This window comes from Xyrauchen texanus, chromosome 1 (assembly GCF_025860055.1).
Source record: "Xyrauchen texanus isolate HMW12.3.18 chromosome 1, RBS_HiC_50CHRs, whole genome shotgun sequence".
Lineage (NCBI taxonomy): Eukaryota > Metazoa > Chordata > Actinopteri > Cypriniformes > Catostomidae > Xyrauchen > Xyrauchen texanus.
This window is the reverse complement of record NC_068276.1, coordinates 6,367,876-6,385,646: the sequence shown is the minus strand read 5'-3', so window position 1 is coordinate 6,385,646 and position 17,771 is coordinate 6,367,876. Positions and strand designations below refer to the sequence as shown.

Below are 17,771 nucleotides of genomic sequence, written 5' to 3'. Positions count from 1 at the left end.
ATTTGACGTTTTGATCAAACCACTGACATGAAAGAGAGATGTTAGTGAAACACGAACAACACAACAGATAAGATGTTAGCAAGGTAACAACGGCTTTCCGAAAAACACAGGTGTGTTAATGAAAAACAGCCCACATAAGAACAGGAATGCATGTTACCACGGAAACGACAGCCTCCTCGAACACAAGTATGCTTGTTACCGAGGACACTGCAGCGTCCTTGATTTTAGGAATGTGAGTTAGAGCACTTGAACATTAGTAAGGTCATTCCGACTATGCAGTACAGCATCATTTGTAAAGTGTTATTAAACATATTAGCTACTAATGTTGGGCATCATGTTAATGTTCTTGCTATTGTTTAAATAATCAAGTTACAATTAAAGGAATATTCAAGGTTCAATATTCAAGGTCAGCTCAAGCGACAGCATTTGTGGCATAATGTTGATTACCACACAAATGAATTTCAACTCGTCCCTCCTCTTCCTCTAATGGAAGTTACATCGAGGCACTTACAATGGAAGTGAATGGGGTCCATTTTTGGAGGGTCTAAAGGCAGAAATGTGAAGCTTATAATTTTAGAAAAGCACTTACATGAATTCTTCAGTTAACCCCAGTGTTGTGTTTGTAAAGGGTTTACATGCTTGTGTGTTAGGGGTCAATTTTGCCCCCCACATACTAAATGAGTGTAATTTGTACCAAAATCATAAAAAAAAAATTTTTTTAAACAAATGTCACATCTCTAACTTTTAATCTTAGTTCAGTTAAGTTTTTAAGAGGTTTTAGTTTTTTTCTTTTTACATTATTTACCTCTAAATTACAAAACAACACCATTCAGTTTTATATAAAATAAGAAAATGTTATGTTAAATTCCCTTTTACACTAACTACTTGTCACAATTTTATTCAGGGACATATTGTCAAGCGTTGGGGGAAGATTACTGCCATCTGTTGGAGAAAGGAAAAAAAAACTTTAGACATGAAATTACAACATATAACCAGCAGATGGCAGCAGAGGTCAACTCATTTACCTGACTGTAGCAAACTGATTTTTGTCTTCAGATCTTATTGACTAGTAATGCATTTAGATATATGTTTAGACATTATCAAAAACATACAAAAAAAACATTATTTTTGTCAAAGTTGAGCTTGTTTTTGGTTTAAGGTGCTTTGAAGTGTCAGTTTTTGCAATGATGCCACATTATGTTACTGACTATGGTTTTACGAAGACAAGACTTAAGGCCGAAACATATTCATGCAAGTACTTGGTCAACGCGTGGTCCCATTGTACATACATTACATGTGCTCTTATGTTGCTCTGGCAGTTAAAATCCTCAGACCAGAATTTCATTGTATTTGACAAATTATAAATAATAAAAAAGCTCTGTTTCATAGTCTCACCCATTCATTTCCAATAGGGGGTCAAATTTGAGCCCGAACACCGTTAGTGTTACTTTCTTTTTCACACCACTACACCAACAGAATCCAGCCTAGTTTCTAGTGTGTATAGATCGTAAATGTAGGAAACCAAAACTCATCCCACAGAGATTAAGGGAACCATTTTTTTTTAAACATGCAAAGTGGGGGCCTGGGTAGATCAGCGAGTATTGACGCTGACTATCACCCCTGGAGTCGTGAGTTTGAATCCAGGGCGTGCCGAGTGACTCCAGCCAGGTCTCCTAAGCAACCAAATTGGCCCGGTTGCTAGGGAGGGTACAGTCCCATGGGGTAACCTGCTCGTGGTCATGATTAGTGGTTCTCGCTCTCAACGGGGCGTGTGGAAAATTGCATGTGGATCGTGGAGAGTAGCATGAGTCTCCACATGCTGTGAGTCTCCACGGTGTCATGCACAACGAGCCACGTGATAAGATGCGCGGATTGACGTCTCAGAAGCGGAGGCAAATTAAACTGGTCCTCAGCCACCTGGAATGAGGCGAGTACGAGCGCCACCATGAGGACCCACTAAGTAGTGGGAATTGGGCATGCCAAATTGGGGAGAAAAGGGGATTAAAAAAAAAAAGAAGCAAAGTTCAAAAGGGGTCAGAAAAGACTTGTGTATTATCTGAGCTGTAAATTTGTTTAAATTGTCATTTTTACAGTCGATTTAGAGTTTTAGGGTTTGTTGACTTTACATCGCCATGGCAACGAAGTTGTAAAATTGGCTGTAGCTTTACACAGAAATGGTTAGTAAAAGATTTTATCACTATAAAATCATGTTTACACAAATATTGTTTGTCTTGAGGCTATACTTTTGAAAAAGTGAGTATATTAATGTTGACCCATTCACTTCCATTGTAAGTGCCTCACTGTAACCCAGATATTTATTTTTTTTAAAGAAAAGGAGGGGCAAGTCGAAATAAATCTTTGTGCTAATGAATATTAAGCCACAAATGCTGTCGATTGAGCTGAACTTGTTTTGAACCCGGAATACTCTATTTAATAAAGTTTAAGTTCATGAGCATATTTCTGAAAGTCTGGTACCCTCTTGTGTAATAATACTTCTATAAAAAAAATGAAATGCTTCTTTTGTATTTTCAGTTACAAAAATGTACTGCAAAACAGGAATGACACAGTAATATAGTATTTGGAGGATTATCCAAATCTGAACCATTTAAATTCCTCTACAGCTTTAGCAAGATTTAGCAATGCTATTTGAACACTCAAGAAATGTCATAATTAGTTTTTTTGTGATGTAAAGCTCTTTGATTTCCTCCTAAGACTAAGCGTGCTGGTGTTCTACCGGTCTTTACGCTTGTGTGTGATTAAGACAGAATTGAAGGAGGGCTCCGGGCGGCCCCAATAATCGGATTATTTGGATAAACCTCTGTAGTGACGATCCAAAATACAGGCCAGAGCTAACACAAGCAGAGAGTGAGGACAGACAGTGTAAATCAAGCCCAGATAAAGGGCGTACTCACACAGAGAAGGGGTTTTGCTCTTCCCCAGCAGCAGCTGTGGATCTAGAAACGTGAAGAGCAGTTTACGAATGGCAGCTGACACAGACGGCGCTGACAGCAGGAGGCAGAATAAATCAAACAACTACAGCTCGCAAAGAGGAGTTGTGAGTCACCGCAGGGCATTGATAAGCTGGTGCTGTTTTGCTTAGAATTTTTATGAACATTTATGCATTGTTTTTTCTTTGCTTGCTTGTTGTAACTGTAATTTGAGCTCTAACGATACTCTGAACTCTTTTACATTTACTTAATTATTAAACATGACAAAGAGCACACGAAAGAGACAGTATTTAAAGAAACAGTTCATGGAACACAAAAAGAGAAATTTAGTGCTTTCTCCGAGCTGCTCTTTTTTTTTATACAATAAAAGTGAAGGAAGTTGGGCTGTCGAGCTCTAAAATGAGAAAAAAAGCATAATAAAAGTACCATACAAGTAGGCCGTGCGAATTGTGCATTATATTCCAAGTCTTCTGAAGCCATACAATAGCTTTGGGTAAATACAATTTGAAAGCAGCGCCAAAGGGGAAGATTTATAACTATTAACAACTAAAATGTATTTCTGTTCCTCACACAAAACTATCATATGGCATAAGAAGACTAAATATAATGCACAAGTAGCATGGTCTACTTTCTTTTTGTCAAATTTGGAGCACAACAGCCCCAGTTCCCATTCACTTCCATTGTGTGGAATGGAGCATTCGAGACAGTCTAATAAGCACCTCCATTTGTGTTCCATAAGAGACAAAAAATATCAGCATGAGTGACAGTGATCACCGGATTTTCATTTTTGGGTGAACTGTTCCTTTAATGGATTCTGCCCCTAAAAAGCGAAACTGAATGTCATCCATATTACCCCATATCAGGTCCAGTCAGAGAGTGCCTGCGGAGCATTGCTCGTGCCTGGGCGTTGGTCAGATTTCCCGTTGGTTCTCCATTAATGGCCAGAATAAGGTCACCAACCCCAAGACGCCCGTCTCTGCTGATGGAGCCGCCGTGAATGATGCTACGGATCAGCATACCCACACCATCCTTCACTGCGCACACAGTCATACCTGCAACACACGTGATGTGCGAATATAACCATTAAATCATTACAAAAATAGTCAAATATGTGGAGCATCATCTGCACTGCCAGCTCTGTGGCACAGTATACTGCATATACATCACTTTATGTACTGTTAGACTGCTGTGTCACTCATTAAATACCAATGTACACATATGTGCAACAGTAGAATTATTAGAGTTTTGTAACATTGCCATTAGCAAAAGCTCAGTGTATTTGCTATTATTATGAGTTTTGTCTTAGCTTGTGAGGTCTTGCTTTGTATGCTCAGCTTTGCATGCAGGGTAATTGTTTTAAATTGTGATTTGTCCACTTTACATTACTGCCATGAAGTTGCAGTTGGTGTTCTGAGTGTGCAGTTGCAATCTTAAAGGGAAAGTTCACCCAAAATGAAAATTCTCATGATTTACTCACCCATCTGCAGAACAAAATGCAAGTGAATGGGTGCCAAGATTTTGACACTCCAAAAAGCACACAAAGGCAGCATAAAAGTAATCCATATGACTCCAGCGGTTAAATACATGTCTTCAGAAACAGATCAATATTTAAGTACATTTCTGCTTGAAATTCTCCACCCTGCTCAGTAGGGGGGTGAAATGCATGAAGAATGTGAAGCGCCAAAACACAAGAAGAAGAAAGTGAAAGTTAAAGTGGAGATTGACTGAGCAGGTAAGAGAATGTCAGTAATAAATGACTTAAATATTCATGTTCTTCTTATCCACACCTATTATATCCCTTTTATCCACTGGAGACTTATGGATTACTTTTATGATGACTTCAAAATGTTGGCACCCATTCACTTGCATTGTATGGACCAAAAGAGATGAAAATTTTGTCTGAAAATATTCAATTGTGTTCTGGAGAAGAAAGAAAGTCTTACACATCTGGGATGGCATACGTGTGAGTAAATGATGCGAGCATTTTCATTTTTGGGTGAACTATTCCTTTAAATCCAGTTGTTTAAGTACTGAACCGAACACCGTACCTAATTTACATTATAGCTGGCCAATAGGAGGGAATCAGAGCTTGTATTAGCATCTGCCTGCAGGAGTTCGTTAATGTCCTGACCCACTAAACTCCCTGCTGAGTTAAAGGCTCCAGCAACTGGAAAAGCGCTTTTTATGTATTTAAAAAAAAAAAAAAAAACCTTCTGTGCTGAGGCGGGCTCTTGTGGTCACATCAAGTGAGCAATGAGCTTCTTTTCACACATCCTATTGTTGTCTGAAAGCTTTTCTATGCGCATTAAGTACTAGCATTTGGCGGGTGTTAATTTCATAACTGGGACATACGCTTTCTTTGGCCACAGTTACTCACATTCACAAGACAACTCTACTAATCACATTCTAATTGAATCTATTACAGTTGAGTATCAGGGATGGTATTGGTGCATATTTCCTGAAACGATTCAGATTTCGATTCAATTCTGATTCATTTGGGTACATTCCAGTTACAATGTCCATTTTGCTTAAATATGAAAAAACATCTCTCAATTGTCCCACTCTTTTCCCCATCCGATTTCCTGTTCCCACTCTACTGAAAATAATAGATAAAAATGAAAATAAATCTTGATTTCATCACAGTGATTTGCTCACGGTGAATGTCGGAGAGTGCAGAGAAGGGTATGATCCCAGGTGGGGTCTGTCGATCGCACTCGCAAATAGAAAATCTGCGTAATTATAAAGGGGACCTTCTAACTTGCTTTTTTATTTAAAAATGTATGATGTATTCCATCAAAAAATATGATGTCTTTAAATTACATATATAACGTTGCATATATATATATATAGTATGTGTGTGTATATAGTATGTGTATATATAGTATGTGTATATATATATAATATGTTTGTTTATATAATATGTGTGTATATATATTATGTGTGTGTATATATATATATATATATATATATATATATATATATATATATAGTATGTGTGTGTATATATAGTATGTGTGTGTATGTGTGTGTGTGTGTATATATATATATATATATATATATATATATATATATAGTATGTGTGTATATATAGTATGTGTGTGTGTGTATATACATATATACAGTATGTGTGTATATATAGTATGTGTGTGTGTATATATATATATAGAGTCTGTGTGTGTGTGTGTGTGTATATATATATATATAGTATGTGTGTATATATAGTATGTGTGTGTGTATATACATATATACAGTATGTGTGTATATATAGTATGTGTGTGTGTATATATATATATATATATATATAGTATGTGTGTGTGTATATATATATATAGAGTCTGTGTGTGTGTGTGTGTGTGTATATATATATATACATAATATATATATTAGTATGTGTGTATATATATAGTATGTGTGTGTGTGTGTGTGTATATATATATATATATATATATATATATATATATATATATATATATATATATATGTATATATATATAGTATGTGTATATATATATATATATATATATAGTATGTGTGTGTATATATATATATATATGAGAGAGAGAGAGAGAGAGAGAGAGAGAGAGAGAGCATGTGTGTATATATATATATATATATATATATATATATATATATATATATATATATATATATACAGTGCAAACGTCTTAGGCACATAAGAAGTTTCACAAAAACATTTGTCTTAATAAGGTTATTTATATCAGCTTTAGTGTGTCATAGGAAATATACATTTAAACTCCCAAACATTCATTTTGCATATAGAATAGACTAGAAGAACAGGGAGCCCTGCAACAGATGGCTTTGCCCCCACAGAGACCCCCAGAGATATTAAAAGATATTTATCAGTGACAAATGGATTGCGTGTATCTCGTCTTCAGACACCTTACACCAGCGCTACTCAGCATGTCTAGATATGATTTCATCATCAAAAATATATCTGCATAAAAACTGTCTACAGCCTGAATGTGTATGAATTGTGAGGTGAGTATTTACAGTAGTTCTCTGTATTGCTGCAGCTGAATCACATCACACTTAGGGAAATAAACAGCAGAAGGATAAAACGAGGCTACAACTTTGCAGTCCCTGAGCTTTCGTTCAGTACCCCTACATTACACGGAAGGAGTCAAACCAAACTTTTACTCTCAAAACACAGTGAAAAAGCATCTCAGTGCTCAACTTCTTCACCAGTACACAGCTTAATCACTGGTGTGTGAAATTTGAATGTTCACTAGCCAGTGGCTAATCACATTGCATGAAATTTGGTCACTTTGGCGAGTGATTTACACAACATATCAGTATGCATCCCCATTCACATACCCAAACTGGAGTTGCCCTTGACGACAGTGATGGTCCTCTCGAAACTGCTCCCCGCGGAGGAGTTTACCTGCTGGGACTCATCTGCAGTTATAGCTGGAAGGAAATCCCCTTCCTGGAAGGTGAAAGATTGACATCCTCAACATAAAAAAGTAATCACATACTGTAGTGAAAGACTCAGTATGATGACAATTGTTCGGAGATTACTGCAGGTTTGTAAGGACCTAGCAGGCAGAGCGCCATGTGATATTAGCAATAATATAAACATAAACAATATTTATACATTTTCTGCAGAAGATGTCAGTGGTGCATGCCCGTGCAACACGGCACGGATCTTCCTCAGTATTTGCTATGGTGTTCTGAATGTTTTCAGCTACATTGCTAGGGTACTGTTATGCAGTAGCTATGGTGTTGTGAGGGGTTGCTAAGGCAATGCTAGGCTGTTTCTTACTGTCCTTAATCAAAAGAACCCACTGATATGTGTGTGGTCCCGGCTACTATGTCACTAAAAATGAAATGGCTTGATCTCATTAAAATTACGTGACCGTGGCGATATTATTTCAAAAATTATATTACCTGGTTTATCACACGTACAGCCGCAGTTCCGAGGTGAAATGCCAACTGTGTGCTGTAAAAAGCGAGTTAAAGGGACAGTTCACCCAAAAAGAAAAATTCTCCAATTATTTACTCACCCTCATGCCATCCCAGATGTGAATGACTTTCTTTCTTCAGCAGAACACAATTGTAGACTTTTAGAAGCTCTGTGGGTCCATACAATGCAAGTGAATGGTAATCAGACCTTTGTAGCTCCAAAAATCACATTAAGGAAACTAGGTGAAATAGAAAAATAATGTATTTTATTCTAAATCTCCACTTTCACTTTTACATCTGAAAGTGAAAGTTAAAGTGGAGATTTAGAGTGAAAAAACTAAAATATTGATGTTTCTCACCATCACCTCTTATATCACTTCTGAAGGTATGGATTACTTGTATGTTTCCTTTATGTGATTTTTGGAGTCTGATTACCATTCCCTTACATTGTATGGACCTGCAGAGCTGAGATATTCTTCTAAAAATCTTAATTTGTGTTCTGCAGAAGAAATAAAGTCATACACATCTGGGATGGCATGAGTGGGACTGGGATAGGTGAGTAAATGATGAGAGAATTTTAATTTTTGGGTGACTTATACCTTTAAATTTCTCCCAAACAGATGAGGTTTTTAAGGTTATTGCCCTATTGAGTTTGAAATCAACAAAATCAACCTCTCTACCCTAAACCTGATGCCTAAACCTAACCAATAGTATCATGAAAAGCAAACGCATAACGTGCAACTTGAACACACTTGAATACCTTTGTGGATGTCTCAAGTCATGTGCCAAGTGTTTAGATGTCAATAGGTAGCATTGAGTATTTACAAAAAGTAAGCGTTCATTAAGTGGTAATCAGCCGATTTGATAACTGCTGCGGAGCCACATTATAATTTTTTTAGCCAAATATTAGGTACAGTAACGTGTCCTCTGATAACAAGCAATCATATTACAGCACACTATTTACCTTCTGGAAGTCTTGATCTCCATGGTTACCACTCTTGACCAGGCCTTCTCCAAGAGTGCCCACCATTGGGTCCACCTTGGGGTAAAATGACTGTTCAAGCCCCTCCGCTTTATGCATGGGGGTGGGGCTAGCTCTAGATAACTCCACCTCTGATGCCAGTGGCTCCACCTCTTCTAGGCCCAGTTCACAGAACAAGTCAGAGTGGGTGAGTCCCATCCTAAAAGCCCCTCCCTCAGGCATCCAAGGCACCGCCCTCTGCTCAGGAGTGAAGGGTTCCGTGTCATCCACAATTCCGGACGTGCCCATGAAGGGATAATCCAAGAAAGATTCCTGGAGAACACTCCTCTGGGTAAGACACATCGACGGGTTCATTTTACAACTTAGCAGATTTATATTCACAATAACAGTCAAATCATAGGCAGGTAATCTCCCGATAAACAGCGGCAGTAATGGCCTGCTGAAGTGCCTTCTCAAATCAATGGGGGATAGCGAGCAATAATTGTGCGATGCTGAGGAACTTGTTTCTGAATGTAGCGGTGATTCATACAGCTGTAATTGAGTTCAATCACGCAGCGTGATTCAGGAGGGGCCGAATCACTCAGCTATGAATCTGAGCAGAGACCTCCCCAAGCACAGGGCATAAAAATGCTAATAAAACCACAAGTGATGGGACTCGTAACAATAGTCGCAAATTACATGCAGAGAGCTGTTGGGTCCATGGAATGCAGGTCTGCAGACATTTTTTTGTCTGAACAGCAGGAGCGAATGGGGGCTGTTTATGAGGAGGTCATTTTGTAGAAGGGCAGCAGGTTTGGGCAATGCTACAGGAGCATAACAAATCTGCAGGGTGCAGGTGCATGCTGCTAAACTAGCAATGGACTAATAAGCATAAAATACACAGCACTCACAATATATTGGGTAAAATACTACATTTGATATTATATTTTGTATAGAGTTAACATTTCTCTAATACTGACTTTCACTGACTCTTGGCAACATTACCTGCCATTAGTTTTTTAAAATAGAAACAAATCAACTTTAATTTAGGCAGTAATCACTAGAATGTTCTTAACACAAGTTTATTATTTCATTTGACTAACTCAAAATGTGATCACAACTAAGAAAAAAGAATAGAAAGAAGAAAGACATACCACACCTACTGTATATTTCATACAGATTCAAATTAGGGCTGTCAATGTAACGTGTTTATTCAGTGTAATTATTTATATAAAAAATAACATGTTAAAAAATAAACACAATTAATGATGATTAATGATTATGAACCATAATACAGAATATTCCAGCCATCGGAGCAATTCAAGTTTGAAGTACCACCTGTTTTCTCCAGGGGGCAGTAAGCTAAATTCCAGCTGTTTAGGCAAAATATAAAGAACAAACCACTTGGACAGCAGACAGCACAAGATGAGAACACGTTCTTGTGTTCAAACACAGCTTGATGTCGAACAAATCAGAATGCAGGGATCTCAAGACGTGTTTTTCTAAGTTTCAAACCATGTTTAACTTGACACAGCTAACTAAAAATGATATGTTTAAGACGCAAAGTTCCAAAAGCGTCCTTCTGACGCAGGTGTACACTGATGCGTCCTTAGACAAGCCCTAATAGTATATACATTTACATTTACCTTTATGCACTTGGCAGACGCTTTTATCCAAAGCGACTTGCAGTGCACTTATTACAGGGACAATCCCCTGGAGCAACCTGGAGTTAAGTGCCTTGCTCAAGGACACAATGGTGGTGGCTGTGGGGATCGAAACAACGACCTTCTGATTAACAGTTGTGTGCATTAGCCCACTACGCTGCCACCACGCTGTGATCGAACCAAAAAAAAAACTCAAATTGACTAGCCAATGTGAGAGACTCTTTCTCCAACGTGTCCATATAGGGTTGACTGAACATCTAATCCAGCTCCGTTTTGCGTCAGAGTTCTGTTGGTGTATATTTTGTAATTAATGAACCTCTGACTGCTCGATATGCATCTCATTACAAGACTACTTGCCAAAGAAATAATACAGTAAATGCAAATGAAACATTGATGAGTTTAAATTATTTTATTAGCTTACTAGTAGATTTCACACAGTGATCTGAGAAGTAGTAAAGATGGCTAAGATACCCGGACGAGTGGTCTGACGCTTGTATGTGTGGTTGTTACTGAGAAATATTAGGCCACTCGATGGCGGCATTCACCAATCAGAATCGAGTATTCAGAGAGCTGTATAATAAATCGTGCTAATGACTGATATTGAATGTATAGAAGAAAAAAAATATTTGGCTATATCGCCCAGCCCTAGTTTCGCTTATCGCCCCCTGCTGAAAACGGGTGTTACTTTAAGCTTGAATTGCTCCAATGGAAGAAATATTCCATATTATTGTCCTGGGACATGATTAATTGTGTTAATTATTTTAATGCAATAAATGTACATTAAATTGACAGCCCTAGTTTCAAAATGACAATTGATTACATTAGGAGTAAAAGTTTTTCATTTAAGCTTAAGAAAAGCAGAAATACGTATTTTTAAAGAAACATTACCACTATGTCTGACAGAAGAAAGTGGCATTTCATCATTTAATTTTTTTTAAGGATTCAGTGTCCTTACTTTTTGTCAGCACTGTCAGATATTAATGTTATTAATAATAAGATAATTAAATGTTAAAAATCAGGAAATCAAAACATTAACAATCAGGCAATATCAAAGTTAGCCTATATCCATATAAAGCCCTGGAAATTAAGAGACCACTACAAAATGAACAGTTTCTCTGGATTGACTATTTATAGATAAGTGTTTGAGAAAATTAACATTTTTGTTTTATTCTATAAAGTATTGACAACCTTTCTTCCAAATTTCCAATAAAAATATTGTCATTTAGAGCATTTATTTGCAGAAAATATCTGGTCAAAATCGAAAAAAGATGCAGTGTTTTCAGTAATGAACTTGTTTTTTGCAATAATGCAAAGAAAACAAGTTCATATTCATTTTTAAACTACACAATACTAATGTTCAGAAATCAATATTTGGTGGAATAATCCTGATATTCAATCACAGCTTTCATGCGTCTTGGCATGCTCTCTAAGTCTTTCACATTGATGTTGGGTGACTTTATGCCACTCCTGGCACACAAATCCAAGCAGCTCGGCTTTGTTTGATGGCTTGTGGCCATCCATCTTCCTCTTGATCACATTCCAGAGATTTTCAATGGGGTTCAGGTCTGGAGATTGGGCTGGACATGACAGGGTCTTGATCCGGTGGTCCTCCATTCATCTCTTGATTGACCTGGCTGACTGGTAGAGAGCATGCCAAGACGCATGAAAGCTGATTGAATATCAGGATTATTCCCCCAAATATTGATTTCTGAACTCTTCCTAAATTAAAACACTAGTATTGTGTCACTAGTATAAATTTATATGAACTTGATTTCTTTGCATTATCGAGGTCCGAATTGTTATTTTGACCAAACAAATTTATTCTGCTAAAAAGCCAATCCATCTCATCAAGCCAAAATCGGATTTTATAGGACATTAATTGTGCCTGCTTGGATCTGATTGGCTACTGAATCTGTGTACCTTGGGTGTGGAGGACTGTCTGACCATCTGATGATCAGTGCTGCAAATGCTGCCATGCTGAGCGATCATCGACGCCTGCAACGCCTCATCCTCTTCTTCGACAAACTGACACTCGAACGCCTTTTCATCAGACAGATCTAAATCGCTGGAGTTGATCTGGAGGGGGTTTGTCAAAGAGATGACAATGATAATTACAGATAACAGCATGATTGTTCAAACAAACAAACAAACAAAACAGGTGGATTGGGCTTATTTAGGCTGGTTTAGCAGATCTCTCAGCCTGGCCCAGCTGTTTTTTAGCTGGTCAGCCACCAGGTCTCCCAATCTGTCCATCTTCACAAAACTACAGTGGCCCAGGGACGCACAGCATAGCAAAATTAACAAAGCAAATAACAGCTGAAAACACAGCACAATGAAATTAGAGGGAAAGTTCATCCAAAAATTAAAATTCTCTCATCAGTTACTCACTGATTAATAAGTGTGTGAGAATTTGGAAGCATTCGTGTCAGTCAGACAGCTTGCGGGTACAGAAATAATTTGGTGCTCGGTATAACCGTTACTGTGGAAACACTGGTACCTTTCAATATTTTTTAGTACCGACTTCATACCAAAGTGCTGGTACATTTAACAAAACTAACTATAACACAACAATTAAGGCATAGCATAATATCCACAAAAATATTAAATTAAACACAACAAAATTTTGCCACAAAATAACAGAAATGCCACAACACTACAAAGTTAAGCCAAAACAAGGGCTCTCACGATTTAGAAATTTGGTTGACAATTAATTATCAAACAAATAAGTACGATTATGAAGATTAATTATCTCTTTTAGGGCTTTTATGATTAATTGTCATACAGTGCTGTGAAAAAAGCATTCAACCATCCTAATTTCTTCTGCTTTTGTGTATATCTCTGTGGAGTGGAGGGGGGCGGGGCCGGGCTAGAATGTCGCACGCCCGGTCTCAATCGGCCTGATGGGGCACGCGAGGGATAAAGGCGGCCGGTGACGATGGTTCAAGAGAGAAAGAATTACGGGCATGTCCGTCATGTGTGTGTGTTTGTGTTTATGTTTGTGATTTTTGTTTTGAGTTTAATTAAATATTATTTATATTGACAAGCCGGTTCTCGCCTTCTCCTTGCCCATCTAAACCCCCTTACATTGGAGCCGAAACCTGGGAAGAAGGAGGGATGCCCGTCGCAGAGTCCTCAACACTGCCGTCCACCCAGGGGAGCGCCGCTGCCATCAGCCGGGTAACGGAGTAGCCTGACTGCCCGGACGCGGGGAACGGCTGCTGTCCGCGGGGCGAGTGGGGACTGGATTCCCCGACTGCCTGGAGCAAGGGAGCCGCTGGCGGGGGGCGGAGGAGTGCCCTGCCGTCCCCAGAGACATGGAGGGGTCGAGGGAAGACCGCCGTCCACAGGGGAGAAGGTAAGTAACTCCCCGACCGCCTGGAGCGGTAGGGCCACTATCAGGGGCGGAGGAGTGTCCCCACGTGCCGCCAGAAAAGCGGAGGGGGCGTTCTGTCCGCTGGGACTCGGAGGTTTGACTCCGGTTCGCCCGGAGAGGAGCGGCTATCATCCGCCGGAGAGTGTGGAGGAGTGTTTGAGGACCACACGACAGTACATCAGAGAACCTGTGAGTGAGCTTTTTCTCTCTCTCTCCTCTCTCTCTCTCTTTCGCACCGTGTTGGCCTTTTCCCTCGCCTATTTTGTTTTTGTTGTTGTTTTCCCCTCCTGTCTCCTCCCAGGACAAGGAAGGTGGGGATAACCAGCTGGCAGATGGGTCGCAAAGTACACCCCTCCCCAGGGAAAGAGGGGGGGTGAACGTCATGCCGGTGGCACCCCGGCCTGAGGTAACGCCGGGAGGAGTGTGGAGTGGAGGGGGGCGGGGCCGGGCTAGAATGTTGCACGCCCGGTCCCCAATCAGCCTGATGGGGCGTGCGAGGGATAAAGACGGCCGGTGACGACGGTTCGAGAGAGAGAGAGAATTACGGGCATGTCCGTCGTGTGTGTGTGTGTTTATGTTTGTGATTTTTGTTTTGAGTTTAATGAAATTAATAAATTTATTATTTATATTGACAAGCGGTTCTCGCCTCCTCCTTGCCCATCTTAACCCCCTTATAATCTCATATTAATTGTTTCAAAAATTCAAAATCTCAAACAAAATCTAATATAAAACAATGGCAATCAGAGTAAACACAAAATACTGTTTTTAAATTAGTGTTATTTATTGAAACAAAAAAATCAACTGTGCATGTGTGAAAAAGTATTTGCCCCCTTAGTTAATAAATCCCCACATCTATGAAACTGCATTCATAATGGGGACTAGACACACCCAGGCCTAATTACTGCCAACCCTGTTCAATCAAATCAACACATAAATTTAACTTTTTCAGCAGCATGAAATTGACTAAAAGGTCTCACCCAGTCGCACACTCTGCCAAGGTCGAAAGAAATTCCAGAAATGATGAGGAAAAAAGTGATTGAAATGCATCAGTCTGGAAAGGGTTAGAAAGCTATTTCAAAAGCTCTGGGACTCCAAAGAACCACAGTGAAAGCCATTATCTCCAAATGGAGAAAACTTGGCACAGTAGTGAACCTTCCCAGAAGTGGCCGTCCTTCTGAAAGCGACAACTCATCCAGGAAGTCACAAAAAAGCCAAGTACAACACCCAAGGAACTGCAGTCCTCTCTCGCATCAATAAAGGTCATTGTCAGAAAGAAACTGGCCCAAAATTGCATCCATGGAAAAGTGACGAGGCAAAAACCACTGCTAACCGAGAACATTAAGTCTCATCAGAACCTTGATGATCTTCATACCTTAAGTGAGAATGTTCTGTGGACTGATGAAATGGTAAATGGTCTGCACTTATATAGCGCCTTTTTAACCTTAGCAGTATTCAAAGCTCTTTACACTGCATCTCATTCACACATTCACACACCAATGACGGCAGAGCTGCCATGCAAGGCACTACTAGCCTGCCATTGGGAGCAACTTGGGGTTCAGTGACTTGCCCAAGGAAAGTGGGCATGTAGAGTAGTGTGGGCCGGGATTTGAACCACCAAACCTGCGATTAGTGGACAACCCACTCTACCACCTGAGCCACAGCTGCCCCTGATGAGTCGAAAGTGGAACTATTTGGAAGACAGTAGTCCTGTTACATCTGGCATAAATCAAACACAGAATTCCACAAAAAGGACATTATACCTACAGTAAAGCATGGTGGTGGTAGTTTGATGGTGTGGGGATGCTTTGCTGCTTCAGGGCGAATTGCAATAATTGAGGGAAACATGAATTCTGCTCTCTAGCAGAAAATCCTAAAGGAGAATGTCCGGTCATCAGTCCATGAGTTGAAGCTAAAGTACATTATGCAGGAAGACAATGATCCAAAGCTTAGGAGAACATCCACCTCTGAATGGCCCCAGCTAAATTATAGTTTTGGAGTGGCCTAGTCAAAGCCAAATTATAGTTTTGGAGTGGCCTAGTCAAAGTCCTGACTTGAACCCGATTGAGATGCTGTGGCAGGACCTTAAACGGGCAGTTAATGCTCCCTCCAATGTGGCTGAACTAAACTAGGACCATTTGCCATTAAACGATAATTTAAAGTGAAGCCGAAGCATTTTGCGTTCACTATCGAAGTTTATCTTTTCACTGGAGTTTGGCGCAAGCCTCTTCTGATGGTGCACACACCTGAGTGCTCGAAAATCATTTCTCATGCTCTTCCGGACAGCAGCTGCTCCAGTTGAAGTAGGCGGTGCGGCTCAGTGACCCTCGGAGTTCAACTGAATGGCACACCGCCATACACAACATTTATATATTCGCTTAAAATTCCCTTATTTGGGCATTCAATTGGAATTTGAGTGATTGGAATTTGAAGTGCACAATAACCACGGTTGGATCAAATAACTCCATTGAGACAATTATTTAATAATCGTGACAGGCCTAGCCACAGCACAATGAAATTAAGCTTTTTCATTTCTGATCATTTTGTTGTGCTGTGGCTTAATTTCGTTGTCTTTTCTGGTTTTATTTGCTTTGCTAAATTTGTTGGGCTGCGCGCCCCTGGGCCACCCTACAAAAACCTCTAAAACCATCCAAACAGACCAGCTTAACCAGTTTGGCCATGCTGGGAGGTCGGCTACCTACCTTAGGCTGGTTTAAGCTGGTTAAAGGCTGCAAGAATCTTCCTACAATGGCTTGTTTGTTTGACCCCCCATATACAATCTACAATGGTCTTCGGAATTTTCTTTCTGATCTTCAGTGAACTTTCAATGATTTCTTCATAAATGCTGAGATGTTGTTCCTACGACAGAACCTTGCACTATTAACATGCGTTTCTAAACATGATTTATGTGTGTTTTATGAGCACTGACCACTGCAGGCTCAGCACGGAACAAAATTTCCTCTTCCTCGTCATCACCACAACATTCCGTCCGCATCAGAGCAGAGAAGATAAAGGAGGAAGAGACGTCCTCACCCTCAGCCTGCGAAGACAGGGAAGCGTCACCTTTTTAAACCATCCGTGCTCTGATAACGTTCAGATCAGACCGAGATTTAGTGGCTGAATTTGGTTAGAAATCGACATTTGATTTTGCATGTTAGTAGTGCAAGGGCGGTTAGTGATCCTACTAATTGCTGTCACAGCATTCAATGGATCATGTCGTCATTTTTTTTAGTTTCTGATTAGGGCTGTCAATTTAACATGTTAATTCAGTGCCATTAATTATATAAAATATAATGTGGTCAAAATTAGATTCAATGAATCATGCACCCAGACCATAATCCTGTATGGAATGCTCATATGTTTTTACAAGTCTAAATCAGCAGAGGGCAGTAAGCGCAACTCCAGTTCTACAAAATGCCAACAAACTACACTCACTAACAGCAGACAGCACAAGATGAGGACACGTTCTTATGTTCAAATGAATCAAACCAACAGCTGGACTGAGCGCAACTCCAAATGCAGTGTTCTCGAAATGTGTTTTTTTTTTATTATTTCAAACTACGTTTAACTTGACACTGCATCCTAGAAATGCTTGGTTTATGACGCAACATCCAAACTGAGATGCTCCAAAAGCATCCGTCTGACGCATGTGTACATAGATGCTTCCTACCTCAGACTGATGAGTTAAATTACAAAATGGATTATAGTGGATTAAAGGGGTCATGACATGGTTTTTTTTATTGTATTATTATGTTCCCTTAGGTGCAATTATAGTATTAATATATTTTTTTTTAAGAAAAACTTTTAAAATCTAGTGATTTATGACCTTTTCCCACCCTGTTTCTCATCCTCTGATTCAAACAGTCTGTTTTGGGGGCGTTTTCCATTTAAGACTTCAGTGTTAA

General features: G+C 39.4%; 1 protein-coding gene across 1 annotated transcript in view; it reads right to left on the bottom strand.

Moving 5' to 3' along the window:
* LOC127650738 (multiple PDZ domain protein-like) overlaps positions 1 to 17,771 on the bottom strand; it is a 127,941-nt gene that overhangs the window by 46,683 nt on the left and 63,487 nt on the right. The window contains 6 exon segments of the mRNA XM_052136352.1: positions 2,913 to 2,954; positions 3,802 to 4,000; positions 7,284 to 7,395; positions 8,836 to 9,180; positions 12,417 to 12,572; positions 16,796 to 16,906. Coding sequence (XP_051992312.1) covers positions 2,913 to 2,954; positions 3,802 to 4,000; positions 7,284 to 7,395; positions 8,836 to 9,180; positions 12,417 to 12,572; positions 16,796 to 16,906 — 965 coding nt within the window.